The sequence below is a fragment of the Mesoplodon mirus genome, assembly GCF_964341445.2.
Source record: "Mesoplodon mirus genome assembly, chromosome: 3".
In the NCBI taxonomy this organism is placed as follows: domain Eukaryota; kingdom Metazoa; phylum Chordata; class Mammalia; order Artiodactyla; family Ziphiidae; genus Mesoplodon; species Mesoplodon mirus.
Genome location: NC_138978.1, coordinates 134,914,799 through 134,932,458, shown reverse-complemented (window position 1 = coordinate 134,932,458; position 17,660 = coordinate 134,914,799). Strand labels below are relative to the sequence as shown.

General features: G+C 37.1%; 1 protein-coding gene across 2 annotated transcripts in view; it reads right to left on the bottom strand.

Moving 5' to 3' along the window:
- RGS7 (regulator of G protein signaling 7) overlaps positions 1-17,660 on the bottom strand; it is a gene marked incomplete at its 5' end in the record, with an annotated part of 632,276 nt that overhangs the window by 28,899 nt on the left and 585,717 nt on the right. For both annotated transcript variants that reach the window (XM_082612717.1, XM_082612718.1), the window contains 5 exons: positions 1,078-1,203; positions 2,448-2,558; positions 3,566-3,627; positions 4,840-4,938; positions 9,994-10,068. In XM_082612717.1, the coding sequence (XP_082468843.1) occupies positions 1,078-1,203; positions 2,448-2,558; positions 3,566-3,627; positions 4,840-4,938; positions 9,994-10,068 (473 nt within the window). The remainder of the gene's footprint in view (positions 1-1,077; positions 1,204-2,447; positions 2,559-3,565; positions 3,628-4,839; positions 4,939-9,993; positions 10,069-17,660) is intronic.

The following is a 17,660-nucleotide window of genomic DNA, read 5'->3' as shown; positions in this document are numbered from 1 at the left end:
GTCCAATAAAAATCCTTAGCAACTGCAGACCTTGTGAAAGCCAACAAGTGTTCTCATAAACTTGAAAGAGAATAGGAAGCTGCATCCCAACAATCCATGACAGGCATGCACATATAATTAAATTCCTCCAGACTCTGTATGTGGTCAACTTGCTTAATCCATGGGACATCTGTCAAAATATTATGTATTTCTAAATGGTTTGGTATTGGTATCTGTTAAATCTCCTGAAAAGAATGTGACATTTCTGGAGCTGCTTAGTTCCAGTGAAAATAAATGAATGCTGATGTCTTTCTGTAAATGAATTTCACAGGACTGCATAAGTCATGGGAAAGTAAATTAGGGTGTTAAGTTTCAAAAGAATAATGAATGAAAGAGCTTGTAGAAAAACCAATTTATGTAGTGGAAAGTTATCACTCACTTCAGTGATCTTAGAGCCATTAATATCTATTCCAATGTCTCACATTTAAAAATTCAATTTCCAGGTGCCTCAAGTCAGAAAAGTTTCAAAAATATGTAAGGATGCTGTTTACAACAGATGGGAAGGATGCGTACCCCTCCAGCAGGGCTCAGTGAGGTGCTGCTCTCAACTGCCCTGAGGCTGTATTTAAGTGTACAAAGTAAATGTACTCCATAGTTTTGTTTCAAGTTTTATAGAAGCACTCAATCTCTTTTTCTAGATCTTACTTGAGATGCAATATACAAAGAAAACCAATATTGATAAATAGGTGATATTTTAATTAAACTGCATAAATATTATCAATGATCCCACACTTTGCCAAATACTAGTCTAAGTGTTACACTTCTTTATGCAGGCCCTTTCAAATGCATCAGATTTACATAGTTAAAAGATCAGGAGACAGTGTAAAATAAACCTTTATGAGGAAGTGATAATGTTGGACAAAGTGTCTTGCCTTCATTACCTATTCTTCTTCCATTAGGAGGCAGAAAGTCAATGGGCCCATATCATCATCATGATGTTGGTGGGATAGTAACTGGTCTATCAAGTGCAAAATAACCAGACTCATCACAGGTAGGTCTCTCTTGCATATAGTATAAGATTCAAACAACATGGTTTACCTTAAGTTTTCTGAGCTGAATTCTGACTCTAGAAATTTAAGGAACTGTTCTCTCCCAACTGGATCTTTCAGTGCTTCATCCATGCCAAAACCCCATCGTTTTACCCTCTGCTGGCTTGGTTCTTTGCTATAGAAGATAAAACAAATCCAAATATATTTCTTTCATTACAAATTCTATATTCTGCTATTATATTTCCCCTCAAAATCATATATGATTTTAATTTCCCATCTTTAACATATTTTTCAGAAAAAAAATCTCTGATTCATGGATCTGCATGAAATTATCATGAGATGAAAGTTAGGCATTAATAATAAAATCTAACATTTATTAAGCATTAGATGCAAAGAGATGGATTCTCTCTCTTAGCTTTTTTTCAGCAACTTTATGAGACAGATCCTATTATAATTCTTATTTTAGAAATGAAGAAATCGAGGCAGAAAGAGGGTTATAACTTGTCAATGTTGAACAGGTAATATTCCACACATTCTGACCCCAGAGCTCAATTTCTTAACCACTACACAATGAAGTCTCATGGTGGCAAGTTGTATTGGAGGAAAATACATTGAGACTCAAAAGACTTAAATCCTGGTTTATGACTCTGCTGTTGATTAAATGTGTGAGCTAGTCCTGGTTGAGTCACAACATTTTGGGGTTCCAACTTTCACATGTATAAAATCTAGAACTTAACGGATGAAGAGATCTGTACTTGTCAAGCATTTAAGAACCACTGGATGGAAGAGAAGGTCCATAAATGCAATCTAGAGGAGTGCTGCAGAATACTAAATCCTCACTCTGTGAAGGGGTATGCAATGATCTTTTTATGACTCCATCAAGATTGATGATATAATTCTTCCCTTATATAGCTGATGAAAGAAACCAGGGAGTCTTAAACTGTGCTTTGGTTTTCTTAAGAAGTCAGTCTCTTGTCAGTTTCTCTTAGAGTGTTTATGGTAAATTCATTTTGTTTTAAAATTGAATTTATAAAGGCATACTTGTATTGGGCTTAAGTAACTATGGGTGTAGCCTTCATTTTACTTGAATAGATGGGCTTTTGTGGCTATGCAGATTTTCAAGGAAGCTAAAAACAATGAGCTAAATTTTAAGAACTAAAGACCCTAACTCTGACTAGTTTTCCTTGAAACGCTTGCACCTCTAATTTTTTGTGCCATTCTTTCTGGAAATGCAAATCTAATATAAATGCAAATATCTAACATTCAAAAACCATTACCTTGAACAAGAGCTTTATATCATGGCTAATGTAGACACAGAGTAAAATTACTTTTACAATTAGTCAGCCATAAGATTCTTCCTATTTCACTCAAACCCTGAAATAAGTGAAATATTTGGAAGGAAGAGAAAATGTCAATTACCTTGCTTCAAGTTCCCAGAAGGTAGTATCATCAGACAACCATGGGTTAGAAGGGTCAGGTGGCACAAGAAATGGGTCATATTCTACATACTGTTCCGTGTAACTTAGCAGACTCGAGAGAAAGAAACATTTTCATTTTCCTTAGTTTTCTGGCTGAGGTTTTATCTGATCTTTGTAAGGGACACAATATAAAAACATCTGGCCAAGGAATCCTTGCTTGCTTATAGAATGAAATCCAATAGCAGTTTTCATGTTTCAATAACTTTAATGCATCAACTTATTGTGCTTCTTGGAAGACAAATATGGCTAAGGATTCCATCTCTCCCCATGCCTAAGCAATATGAATTAATATCCCAACATTAAAATGAGACAAAATGGAAGAGGTCACTGTATAAAAGGAAGTGCTAACGGTCAGTTCCAATCCTTGGTCAACTAGCCCACCCACAGCACAACAGAGAAGTTTAGCTCAACTTGGAGAAGGGGTTAAACGGAAATTTTTTGTCAAAAGTATTTACAGGAATTAGGTAAAGGGGGAATCACTGACTACAAGTTTTTGGAAAAAAAAAATCTGTATCTAAAAAAAACTAAAGGGAAAAAGGAGAGGAAAAAAGTTGGAGAGGTAAGATTTGGCAATGCCCCAAAGTGAAGAACATGAATGCCTTAAAAACAGATTTAAATGAAAAATAGGAAAATATATAAAATCTGAGTTTAATTCAAATTCTGAAGTCATAAAATAACTGAGTAGTGTGAATGTTAAGATGAATTTACAGAGAGCTTCTAAGTTGCCAAAAGGTAACTTAATAAATTGAAAGTTTCATTTCTCCTAGCAGGAGTGAAAAGATTCAACTCCTTGGAATTATCTTCTGTATTTGATTCTGGTTGCACAAAGACTGGACCTCTAGAGACCTAAGATAATAATGATTATTCTGTCATTTGAAGTACAACAAAAGAGCTCTTTGAAAGTTTTCCATGTTCAAAAAGGAAAAGGAAAATAATATTTCTTACAGGGTTCCAATTATTTATAACAATTCTCCTCCCACCAGTTCTCTTACCATATTGAGCACATTTAATTGTCATATGAAAATTTTTTTATTTATATGGGTGTCTTGCAATACTTACCTATCAGCAACTTTTGACATTTTTAACCGATGTCTATCTAACTGTATTTGCCAATACTTTATCTGAAAAAAGAGATAAAGAAGTAGCTACATTCTCACAATTTTCAACTCTAAATTCTGATAGACTGAGCAATTCTAAACAAGAATATGTTCTCAACCAGTAAAATGTCAAGGTCTGTAGAAAAAATCAAACATGAGGGCTTTAAAAGAGTTAACAAAAAATTAAACTCTGTTTGAATGTAAACATAACCAGTATTGCTTTAGAACAGCAGAAAATTTGAACATTCTGCCTGCTTTAACAAAATGTAACTTTATTTTTAAAATGTTGTAGAAATTTTAGCATTTATCCAAATCAGAATCATTTCTCCCTCAAACATTAAATTCAGAAAATAAATGTCTTTGTTATTCGTTACTATAATTTCAAAATAAACCCTACTTCCTAATACTAACCCAACAAAAGCATCAGTGATATTTGTTTTAAGAATAATTTTATCAACATTTCAGGACAAATTCTCACATGGACATAATAACACGTGGAAAATTTAAAACTCTCTGAATTACTTTTCCTTCATGGTGACTATAAATATAGTAGAAAAAGTATGTATTACACAACTGATAAACCATGTTACAATAAAATATTAGGGGAAAATAAGCAAAAGGAGAAAAAGTCCCATGACTTAACTAACCCAGGGATTTAAGTATGATTTGATATGAGACCCTTGGTGTTCGCTTTTAAATATTACTTGGAGCCAACGCTATTGATCAATGTATGAAACAAGAAACAATACATACCATGACTGTTTGTCAGGGCTAATGAGGGAAAACTTCAAGAGGCTTATAGATATCAGTACTGCAGAAACAAGATTAAGCACTCTTTTGTGAAGATCATGTCACATGACTGGGGGTGGAAAACACATGACCTAATGTCACCAACCTCTTGTCTTCTCATTCTTTAAGACAGAGTTCTAGAGTATAAAATAACTCTTAATAATGGAGACACCTATAAATCATTGTGTGTAATTTTAAAAAATTGGTTAGAGGAAAAAGGATTTGGGGAATTAAAGAGTGAAGAGTTTTGAAAACTATCTCCATATACTGATAAATTTTCAAGTGACTACATATCTTAAAATCACCTTTTCACTACAAATCTATATGAAACAGTCAATCCTAAAAATCAGTTTTTAAAATACCTACTATTAACATCAACATCTGGTCTTCATGCCTGCTACTCTGTAACCCATGTACCCTGTAAACCATTATTATATGTTGACTCACCTGTTGTTGTAACTCATCTTCTGTTGGAGGTTTAGTTTCTGGTGTGGGTGTGTGGGTAGGACTGTGACTTCTAATATCATTTTGAAGACCATAGACAGACTATATCAAAATAAAAACAAAATATGTTAGGACAAAATACCATTTATAGTCACAGACTTTCTAAAAGGTAGTTTTGTGTTATATATCCTGTAAGGTAACTCAAAGCTTTGCTGCATACTGGATTAAGTTTCTTATCAAAATTCAAAAGGCACTGCTATCATAAATGCTATCACAAATATGGATGTAAAATAGAAGCACAGCTTTTTGAAAAAAATACGTAGTTAGATTAACTGACAGAATAATTGATTATATGAAAAAAACTAGCTTAGTGTGATAAAGTGTGGGAGTGGGCTGAGAGTACTAAGTTGGGGAATGACAACATAACACAACATCTAATACATATTGATTTCAGAATAAAGTAGAGGTGGATATAGAATAGAATAAAAATGTAATAAGCCAAAAAAGCGTAAAAATAATCTGAGTTGTTTTACATAGGAAAGGAATGGAGTACTAAGGAGAGAAACTAAGTTAAGAATTCCATTGCTGATTTGGTCTCTGATGGTATGATAAAGACACTCTAGAGTGCTCCTACTTTCCCATCTCAGAACTGGGTTATTTACCCTACAATACTGGCCTTGTCATTTGGTTCCATTGGGTGCCATTTTCAAACATCAATGACTCCTAAGGTTTTGCACATCTTTGAAATCCTTAATGTCCCAGTGCTTCTTTACTATTTTGTCAAAATGTCAAACCTGCTATTTAGGAATGCTCTATTTTGAGAAAGACCCATAGTATATATAAATAAAGATCTGGGGACTTAAAGGGACAAAAATTCATTCCCAACTGAAGGTGAGACATCTCACATGTCAACTCAAGGAAGAGGCCAAATTAATTTTTGTTTAAATTCAAAGTATTATTACTTTAAAATAAAGAACTTAATGTAGCTACTGAGCACTTTTTCTTTGGACATGAGGATGAAGGATGAGGATGAGGACATGATAAAGTTTCATGAGCCCCACAGAATTAAAGTTACCAAACAGTGGAAAGAAACTATTGAAATCAGCAGAGGGTAGATGCTTAACCAAGCCAATTTTCAGGCCCATCACCAACCTTACCAGTAACTCTAAATTCAAATGTGCTTTGTTAACTGACCTGTTTTCACTTGGACTCCACCTCTTCTTAATGTTAACCTTTTGGCTCTATACCTGGGCCCTTTTTCCTTGTGACTCCCTGTTATTTTGCTCTTAGCCCATCTTTAACATATTTGACTTGGTTTTCAGACTATCTTTGGTAGGTCCTTCAATCTTCCCTCTTTTGCCATAGCCCCAGTCTCTTGAAACTCAATTCTTGTTACTGGGCATACATTTCAACCCAAGGAGTAGCACATATGCTGTGAATTAATTATTAACAGGACTGAACTAAATGGATTGGACTGTTTCTTTTTCTTTCCTTTTGGCATTTATTCAACGTTTATTGAACACCTACTATATGTTGGATATAATGCTAAGCATTAGGGATATAGACATAAACAAAAATAGGTATGCTTCCTCTTTCATTGGAACTCACAACCTAAAGGTTACACAAGAATCACACAAATAAACATGATTAAAACTGTGATAAGTATCATGAAAGAAAAGAATGACAAAAGCATAGTGTCTAGAACAAAAGGAGACTTAATTTCCACTGAAGAAACAGAAAAGCCCTGCATGAACTACTACTACTTGCTTTTGAGACTGATTAAATAACATAACCCTCTGAACTCTGAAATAACGGCTGAGGTGGCTATTTAAAAATTAGGCAAGTGGGGCTTCCCTGGTGGCGCAGTGGTTGAGAGTCCACCTGCCGATGCAGGGGACGCGGGTTCGTGCTCCTGTCCGGGAAGATCCCACATGCCTCAGAGCGGATGGGCCCGTGAGCCATGGCTGCTGGGCCTGTGCGTCCAGAGCCTGTGCTCCGCAACGGGAGAGGCCACAGCAGTGAGAGGCCCGCGTACCACAAAAAAACAAACAAACAAAAAAAATTAGGCAAGTGAAAGATCACTAATAATGAAACAATCGTACTTTCCAATGTCTGCTATTTTTTCAGTTGTCTCCCGCTAATTTTTGATAAAGAAAATAAAAAAGATTCTAAGGTGCGAACTTTCCATTCTTGTTTACATTGTTTTAATTACTTAAAGTTCTTTGATAAGAATCTCTAGTTCATGTAAAAAAATGCTTTTAAGACAAGATAGCTGACAGTTCTAACAAAGTTTTTTGGTTAAGATTTAAAATAATTTAAAAGATTTCTAGAAAATTTCTAGAAAATTTTCTAGAAAAAACCCACAATTTATGGTGTCATAGAAGTAAAATGATCCTTAAATTATCTTCTAGTTCTACATTTCTATGATTATTTCAATATGCATGCATTTCATATCATCTTCATGAAGTTCTATATAAGACCCAAGCCATTGGGCAGTGTTGTTTCAAGTAGTCTACCAGCAGCCTGGCCACTGGCTCTGAGGTTACTGGGAAGTTTCCTTTTTAGTATTACATGTACGTAAACATCATGAATTCTCCCTTTCATGATTCAGTGACCCGTGATAGCTGGACCCAGATAGCTTCATTTTCTGGGGACCAGTGATAGCTTTTAACTTTGATTCTTGGCTAGAGTGAAAATAGCCACGAATAATGCAATTTTATGTTCAGGGCTTAATTTATGGGTAAATATTGATCCTATTTTGGCTGACAGGTTATGAGGATCATTTGCAATGTAAAAGGATTTGCATTTTTTAGAAAAATGAAATGTATTAGAAATCTTGGCACAGGGTGGGTAAGGCTAGAGAGAAAGATAAATAAAAATTTCTCAGTGTCTTAATATTTGCAGATGGGGGAAAATCAAATTAACTAATTGGGATCCAGTTTGAATTTTAATAGCAAAGATAATTACTAAACCAAGATGCTTTGACTTGATTAACACAGCTTTTTTTCCCCAGGGTGCCTGGATCAGCACTTTCCATATGTAGTATCATCCAAATGAATCCTGAATACGTTATTCATTAAAGGAAACAGATTTGACTTTCTACTTAAATCTGTTCATATGTGATTTTACTTTACATTTCAGAAGAGATCTAAGAAAATTCTCTCCTACTTTTTTTTTTTTTTTTTGGTCAAGGGGAGGGGACTTTAAAATAAGAATTAAAGAATGCAGGAAGCTTTTATGCCTTTCTATGTGGAGTGGAATTTCTGGGATTTTTCTAACTGGTGATGAGGGAGGGAATATTTCTCTTTCCTTTGGATTCTCAGCTCAACTGGAGAATGATGGTGACCATGTCTGATGTCATGTGGAGGAAGCCAGTGCAGATGGAGGGCAGAGAAAGGAGACTAGAGAAGAATGAGAGAGAGCTCTGCCTGTGTCTGAGTCCCTGTGTCCAGTAATATCCAGGGCTAACTCTGCCCTGGTCTAATCCCAAGGTTTTAGACTATTCCACTCCTTTATCTATTTTGAGCAGAGTTTCTCTTGCCTGCAAGTTTATTGTACTTCTTACTTAAAACACTTTTGTGCTGTTCTAAGATATGAATAATTTATCCCATTTTATAACACATTAAAATTTAAATTTCCACATTTTGCATATGGAAGTAAAGAAATACCAATATTTTCATGTACAAACAGCTATAAACACTGCAAACTAATGCTTCCCAAATTTTCAAAAAGAATGATGCAATGTGTTGCACTGGTAAGATATCATCACTGAGTATAGTGCTAAAGGGAGAGTGTAAACAATTACTTTATTAATCTTTAAGTTCTATCTCATCAATCCATATACTTTTTCTTCTGAATCAGAGCATAGCTGCTCACTTGGTGTCTGTTGGAGGAAACTTGACACAAAGTAATGTACTCTGAACTCTTCAAAATTCAGAAAGTGGAGAGAAGTGGCTTAATATACTTTGGGAGAGCTAATAGATTTTTGAATTTGGTTCCACAAAGCTCGCCCCGGTACACTCAGGCCATGCTGTGAGCAGAGGATGAGAGGAACTGAGTAGGGCTGATCATAAGAGAGAGGGGTCAATAGGCTTGTTTTGGTCTGGCTTTGCCTCTTTTTCTCAGAGATATGCTAGGGGCAAAAGCTTTTGAGCACCTCATCTGAATGGATTTTATGGCACTTTTCCTGTGGCTTCTTTATCCTAACATCAAGATAAACTGTCTTACAAGAAAGGAAAGGTACTTGGACCGTATTGGGGCCTTTGAACATAATGGTATGTTTCTAGGGATGGAAGAAGAAGACATTAAGAAATAAAACTACAAAAAAAATGTTTAGTACCTGCTGCTGGGACACATATCCTGGAAACGGCTGCTTAAGTAAAAAGCTATGGAAGAGAAGGTCTTGAAGTTGTGGGATGCTTTGATCTAGTGGCACTGACCTTCGGAGTGATTGCTATAGGCCAGACATTCTTACGTGCATCAACCATTTTTTATGGAATAAATAAAAATGTCTTCTACATGTATATGTTACTTTAAAAAAATGTAGATACTTCTGCTATGTGTTTTCAAGCAGTTAAGTTAAATGTCATTGAATTCAGAATAGCACTTTGTTTTTGTTATATACTTCCTCACATAAGAGATCCTGAACCTATAACTGCTACTCTATAGTTGTGTCACTATAAATTAAATTCTGATGTTAAAACATGGTCCTCATACGATATCTATAATTAAACATCTTTATGATGATGTCTTTTTTTCTTTATATTTTTCTTTAACAAGGCCCTTCTCTCATGAGTACCACTTTTTCTCAGATAATCTCTACCTACTTTTGCTCATTTCCTGGGCTCTGAAAGAGATACATTTTTCTGTTAATGGCTCTTCTCTCAGCATCCTTTTCCTTTCACAGCCACCCCCCCCCCCACTTTGGGACCTTGGTACACTTTAGAATCAGGATGGAGGCTATTTCCTGGGGACAGAGGAACTGACAGAAGTACAGGGCTTGAACTTCCAGATTTTCTTCCAGTCAAGCAACAAGGAAGAGCAGGGAAGATACTAGAAGTTACTCATGAAATGGAATAAAAATTTTTTTTGTGTGTTTGACATCCTCTAAACAGTCCAACACATTACCAAGATCAGCACAACAAACGTCAATTTTACCTTTCGTGTTTTGTGTGGATTTCTCATTCTGGATGACTTCTTAATGTCCACTTCAGTGGTATTTACGCATCCAGGCTAGAAATGGAAAACAGAAAGACAAAGGAATCTTTGGGTGTAAAGTTTTTGATCAGTGCACTCACTCTCCAGAACCTGAGCAAATGCTGTGATGACACAAGTCCCTGGCCGCCCTTTTCAAGTGGCCACAGCCACTTCTCTCAGCAGTAGCCAGTGATGAAATGCTTTGCACTCTTTTACTCCTCAAGTTTAAAAGGCTTCAGATACCATTCTAGAATAACTCCCAGAGAAACAGGAAAAAGAAATACAAGAGATTTGCATGTGAAAGTGGGTGTTAGTATTATTAGTAGCTGCTAACCCAACAGATTTAAAGCAAGGGTGTCCAGAGACTAAATGGGGTGATACCCCCAGCTGATACCTGCATTCAACTTCACTGAGAGTGTACCCTCTCTGATGATGAAGACACTGATGGTTGCTTGCTTCTCCTAAGTTAGAAATCCAATGGCATTCAGTTGAACCAGCTCATATCCCAGAGTAATTTTTCTACAATGATTCATGAAATCCAGTGACTTGGAATATTTGTTTTCTATAGACAGAATGTGCAATGGAGTTAATGGTTAAAATGAGGAAGATGAAGAAAGCAACTGGGAATCAATATACCATGCTTCTCAGGAATTCCTGACTTTCTTTTTTGTTTCCCACAGGCAGGTGAACCCCTTTAAAACAGAGTGGATTGGAGGAAAAGGGTGGACAGCCTGCTCCTTGTTTTTTTGACAATCACAGAAGTGTCACTTTGCCAGATTTATCATTCTGTTGCAAAGAAACAAAGAGCTGTAAAGCTTCTTCTTTATTTGGAGAAGAAGAGAGGAAGAGGGAGGGAGGAAGAAAAGAGAAAGAGAGAGAAAAAGGAAGAGGGAAGAGGAGAAAGGAAGAGGAATAGAAAGAGAGAGGAGGTAGGGGAGAGAAAATATGAATCAAGAAACGGAAGTAAGGAGACTTAAAAATACTTGGGATCTTAAATCTAGAAAGGTCCTCAGATATCACTTATCCTTTAGAAGTGATTGGAAGTTAGCAGTTACATGGTTGTGTTTCCTTTACTTTCAAGTTTAGATACTGGATGTAGGGATCTCTGGTACTAGTAAAATTTATTACATTGCACATCTCTGCTCAATTTCTCTATTTTTTCCCCCACAGACTGAAAGATCATTAAAACATCAGTTATCCTTGAAAGTGACTCCAGAGAAATATGAACGTGGAAAAAATCCTTTTGAAGAGTTGGGATGGGGTGGAGGGAAAGGCAAAAGGCAGCACTGATGTGATTAGGGAAATAAGTTCTCCACAAGCACTGGTAAGCAATAGGGATTAGCTCTTTGTATAATAAGGACATAGGACATTTTCCTTAAAGAACTCTCCCCTGATAGTACAACTATTGTGACAAAACTCCACCATAATGTGTAAGGGATAAAGAAGTAAATGAAGAAATCATTTTTTTCTTTGTAGGTTATATGTGAAATATATAGACTATAATACACTGCCCTATAAACATTAAATAAACTATAAATTTGGTTTGCATATCTATTTAAAACTAGAAATAGCTGGTTTAGCACCGTGGTCTGCTTGGCAGTGTAGGAGGAAGGAAGAGCACCCTCCTGGGTGAGACTTATTACTAACTGACACTGAGAAATTCACTTAAACTTTATCAGGATGAGGCTGATCAATATATGATATTCTGATTTAATTTTCTGTGGCTGGTCTAGGCATAAGTATGTTTTAGCCTCCCCACCAACTGCTCCCCACCCAGTGATTTTAATATGCAGTCAGGAGTCATAACCACTGATCTAGAAGTAACAAAGATAATGTTTTAAAACATGAACAATGTGTGTTCATTTCCTATGCAATTTCCATTTCCTTGCAGCCTTCCACTCCTAAGCTCATTAGGGAAGTGTGGGCAGTGAAATTCTTTAAGCTCTCATCGATATATCAAGAGCCAAGCATGGCAAGATAGATCATAGAGATTTTCTTCTATACATTAAGGAGTGGGATAAATGAGGATATGATATACAGGAGAAGGAAGGCATGTCCCTCTGTGACCAGGGGAAAAAGAGAAATAAAGGGAAGAGGCAGCACTCAACAGGTGTCCTCATTTTCCTCCTCTAGAGAAGAAACCCCAGGGGGAAAGAAAAGAGTGATAGAAATCGTCAGACAATTATGAGGGAGCTTGTAATGTGTGGGTGGTATAGCTAGTCCCATTTATATACCTAGAAGAATCACCACATATCATCACAGCCAACATGAATCTTTATAATTGGAGTTGGCAAGAGAGATGAGCCTGAAATAGTGTTTCCTGAGGCTTGCATACAGCAGGCAAGAGACCCAGAGTTTGTTGCATGCCTCAGTACTAAAGGAGGCAGATGTTCTGACAAGATTAACAGATGGATGGGAGCCTAAGGTTGAGACCAAGGCTGAGGTGTGCAGGGGTTTTACACTGGGAGCAAATGTCTGGAACACAAACTCCAGCAGTGAGTGCCCAGAGATGAGATGGTACCCCCATGATAGCAGTCCTAGGAATAGACTCCACTGACCTGGCTAAAGCAGATATCAGAAAGAAGCCAGAAGATCATATAAAAATAAAACATTTGTACCCCAAAGTGCTATCAAAAACAACCTCGCATAGCAGCAGGGAGAGGTGGAAAAAAAATTAAAAGTGTGATCACTTATCCAAAAGTTTCCTAGCAGATGATTTAAATGATTGTATCATGCAGAGCACACACGTTGAAAACTATCTTTCAAATGGGTTTCTGAGAAAAATTGGCCAATTATAAAAAATACAGAAAATATATTTTCTTTATGCACATGAGGAGTCTGAACTAATAGAACTTGAAAACTCCTTCTGTTATAAGCTAGAATTCTAAATCAATCATACTTTATACCAAGTCATAACAAATGGGTATTGACAAATGGCCCCAGAAATTGTGTCAACTACTGAAGGCATGAAAAAGAAAGATATTTTTCCCTTGCATAAGAATGTATCTGACTGCAGTCTCAAAAAGAATTAGAATTTTCATTTTCAGAGTTAAAAGAGTACGGCCTTTCAAATTTAGTTAATGATACCAAGCGTAAGGTGGATGGCTGGTAGGGGGTGGCCGCGTGGCACAGGGAGATCAGCTCGGTGCTTTGTGACCACCTGGAGGGGTGGGATGGGGAGGGTGGGAGGGAGGGAGATGCAGGAGGGAAGAGATATGGGAACATGTGTATATGTATAACTGATTCACTTTGTTATGGAGCAGAGGCTAACACACTGTTGTGGAGCAATTATACTCCAGTGGAGATGTAAAAAAAAAAAAAAAATTAGTTAATGAGCCATTAGCAGACATCTAAAATTCTATTTGAACCAATTCTTAACACCATTAATCAGCAAATTAATAAGAAGGCATTGATCCTAAAAGTAAACATTATTAGAAGACTGAACCCTGAGGTAATGTCCCATAACTCTGCTCCCATTCCAGGCTAATGAAATATGCCAGTCCAGGGCTTCCCTGGTGGCGCAGTGGTTGAGAGTCTGCCTGCCGATGCAGGGGACACGGGTTCGTGCCCCGGTCTGGGAAGATCCCACATGCCACGGAGCAGCTGGGCCTGTGGGCCATGGCCACTGAGCCTGCGCGTCCGGAGCCTGTGCTCCGCAACGGGAGAGGCCACAACAGTGAGAGGCCCGTGTACCACAAAAAAAAAAAGAAATATGCCAGTTCAAAATTTTTTGCTACTGGCAAAATGGTTAAAATAATAAACTGGACCTGGGATGCATGTCTCAGTGACCTTCCAGCTTCCTTTCATTTCTAAAGAGCCTCTTAGGACAGCTAATGCTTAGACAGATCTCTGGTACCTAAGTTAAATAGGGGATCCTTGAATATTAAAAAAGCTTAGATGCCCACAGTCGTCTAGTGTATTTCTGAATAATTAAGGTCATGACCTAGTGTTGATACTTGCAAAATAACTGCTTTCAGAAATCAGGCACTGTGGTGAATGAAATACAGCAATACATTTTTGGGGGGAATTTTAAAATAATTTTAAGAAAATTTATTTCTGTATCTAATTGTCAGATCTCGTGAAAAATGGTAAGATATAAAAATGAAGGTATGTGGCTTCCCTGGTGGCGCAGTGGTTGGGAGTCCACCTGCCGATGCAGGGGACACGGGTTTGTGCCCTGGTGCAGGAGGATCCCACATGCCGCGGAGCGGCTGGGTCCGTGAGCCATGGCCGCTGAGCCTGCGCGTCCGGAGCCTGTGCTCTGCAACGGGAGAGGCCACAACAGTGAGAGGCCCGCGTACCGCAATAAATAAATAAATAAATAAATAAATAAATAAATAAATAAATATGAAGGTATGACCATACCTCAGTATTCTGTTAATATAATAAGAATGCCAGACTGATGTATCATTGCAATGTAGGAGCATAAGGACTGGATAGAAGTTGGCAGAGGGCATTACACAACAACAGAACATTTCAGACGTCCATTCTTATGTATATTCTGTTTGTCCTCACCAATATGGCAGATAAATATTTTTTAAAATTTTGCTTTTAAGCAATTTTAATCCCAATAAGACCTTGTTGGCCTTGGTATTTTAAAAAGGCAGTTATCTTTTTGAAGCATACATAATATATACCACTAGCTGCCAGCAGATCCACTTGAAATGTTATGCATAAATTGTTTTTCTGAACTACAAAACATATCTTCCCAATAAGATATAAATAACATTACCATTATCAAGTAGGCACTCAGTAAAAATGTTCAAATATGTACTATTTTACATATATAATATTAAGTACACAGTATTGTTGGATTTAAGGAATAATAAAGTTGTATTTACATTGGCCTAGAAAAGAAGCATACATTATTTCTAGTAATTCAAGGATGAATTTATTTTAAACAGAACTAAGCTGTGCTGTAACATTACTATAATATTATTTATTAAAAGTAGAATTTAATGTCTTGGAATCCAATCCTGAAGGGGCAAAATGATCATAATATTGAGAAATATTACTGCCATAGCATTCATTTAAGTGTCTTAATGAGTTGCAAAACAGAAGCTGGGATTCTTGCTTTCATTATTGATATTTTATTTAAAAGCATCTAAAAATCATTTATTTCCTCTCGACATAATGCATTTTTATTAGTTGTAGTGGAAGGCACACTTGTTTTCAGGATAACTTAGGATATCTTAAGGATCCTTGGTGAAGAGCAGCACTATTAATAGTAATGGAGAACAACTCTCTTTAAATTCAATCAACTGTAGCTGATGTGTAACTGGGCAAAACAACGTCCTAAGTGGAGATTTAAGAATGAGGTGACATATAGAGCTGACAGTAAGGGATACACATATTCCTGGAAATTTAAAAATCAGACATGACTCTGGGAAAATTAAAATTTTGAATATATTTAATTATTGGTTCATATACAATTAAATTATTGAAAATGATTTGTCCTTCTGTAACACTGTACCAGTTTTAAAAATTCAATTTGCAATGTATTGTACCTCAATTAAAATTATCCCTTACTCTCATACAAAATAATTCTAGATTTTTTAAGTGTTCAACCTCAGGATATTTTTTAAAGAGCTAATTCAAGCTTTTTTTTTTTCTGTTTTGGGCACTTGCCAATTGATTTAGCCTCTGATTCTTTCAGCCTTGCTGACCCACCCATTTACTAAATGCTAAACACAAACTGAAAGAAGTTGTTTGTGGCAATTACCCTGGAATTCCTTCCATTCATGTTCCTCTATAATATTTACTCATTTGATTCCTACTCAATCTTATTTGTTGGCTATAGATTCTTAATTAAGTAATCCTAATTCAATGTATTTTATGAATGAATTCCACATGTCAAGAGGCATGGGGGAGTCTGCTGTAGCAGAGGGGAGGGAAATGTACCATGACACTTTGGAGTCGTGGAAAGTGGTTAAGTTAGGTAGAAATTATAGACCATGATAAAATCTTTGGTTTAGTTCTAAACACAAGTGGAAGTCATTGGAGGGTCTTAAACATGAAAGTGCCTTGGTATGCTTTAGATTTTTAAAAGCTTACTCAAGCTTTATGTCTTTCAAAAAAATGGACCTAAATGTAAAATGCTAAACTATAAAACTCCTAGAAGATAACATAGAAGAAAATCTAGGTTATGTTTGGTTTGGTGATGACTTTATAAATATAACAGCAAAGGCACAATCCATGAAATAAATAATAGATCAATTTAACTTCAATAAAATTAAAAATTTCTGGGGGTGCAGTTAAGATGGCAGAGTAGGAGTATGTGGAGTTTGCATCTCCTCACAACTAGGGCACCTACCAGGTACTGGTTGGGGACCTTGGACACCTAAGGGGACAAGAGGAACCCCCAAGTGACCAGGTAGGACATGAGGGAGAGCAAGGGGGAAGGAGAAGTGGAGGTGGAATGGGACTGGTACCCTGAGGGGTGGCTGGGGAAGGGGAGGCGTTCCCACACTCAGAGGGGCCCACTCACCATGAGGGAATCAACAGGGATGGAGAGAAAACCTTGGGGGATCAGAGGATTGGAAGGGAATGTGGCCAGTGTTTCCCCTGCCCAATTGTGCCCCATGGAGCCTGCTTGGGTACTGGGCCTGATCCTCCACACTCTGAGGCCCCCCTGGCTGAGCAAGCCTAAAATCTACCACCCAACACCCCCAGGGCATTTTTGGGGTCCTGAGCCTAGGCCTGCCGCCCCCCAGACTAAGCCCCTCCCTGCCCCAGCCCCACCCCCAGGGTACTTTCCAACTGTGAGTGTCCTGAGCCTAGGCCTCTCTCTTGCCTAAGCCCCACCCCCCACAGCCAAGGCCTTTTCTGGCTTCTTTTTTTCTATTGTGGCTCTGTTTTACCTTGTTGTTGTTTCATTTATATATTTTTTCTAATATATTTTTTACTTTATTAATTTTATTTTTTATTCTTTGTTACTGTTATACTCCTTTTTTTTTTGGCTGTGCCACGTGGCTTGTGGGATCATGGTTCACAAGCTGGGTGTCAAGCCGGAGCTCCTGTGGTGGGAGCACCAAGTCCAAACCACTGGACTAACAAAGAACCTCAGACCCCAGGGAATATTAATCAAAGTGAGGTCACTTGGAAATCATCATCTCAGCACCAAGACCAGTCTCTACCCAACTGCCAGTAAACTCCAGTGCTGGAAGCCTCAGGCCAAACAACCAATAAGACAGGAACACAGCCCCGCCCATCAAAGAAAATGAAATGACAAAAACATATGTTACAGGTGAAAGAGCAAGGTAAAAACCCAAAAGACCAAATAAATGAAGAGGAAATAGACAAGCTACCTGAAAAAGAATTCAGAGTAATGATAGTAAAGATGATCCAAAATCTCGGAAATAGAATGAAGGTACAGATCGAGAAAATATAAGAAATGTTGACAAAGATCTAGAAGAACTAAATAACAAACAAACAGAGATGAACAACACAATAACTGAGATGAAAAGTACACTAGAAGGAATCAATATTAGAATAACTGAGGCAGAAGAACGAATAAGTGAGCCAGAAGATACATTGGTGAAATAACTGCTGAGGAACAGAATAAAGAAAAAAGAAGGAAAAGAATTGAGGACAGTCTCAGAGACATGTGGGACAACATTAAACATCAA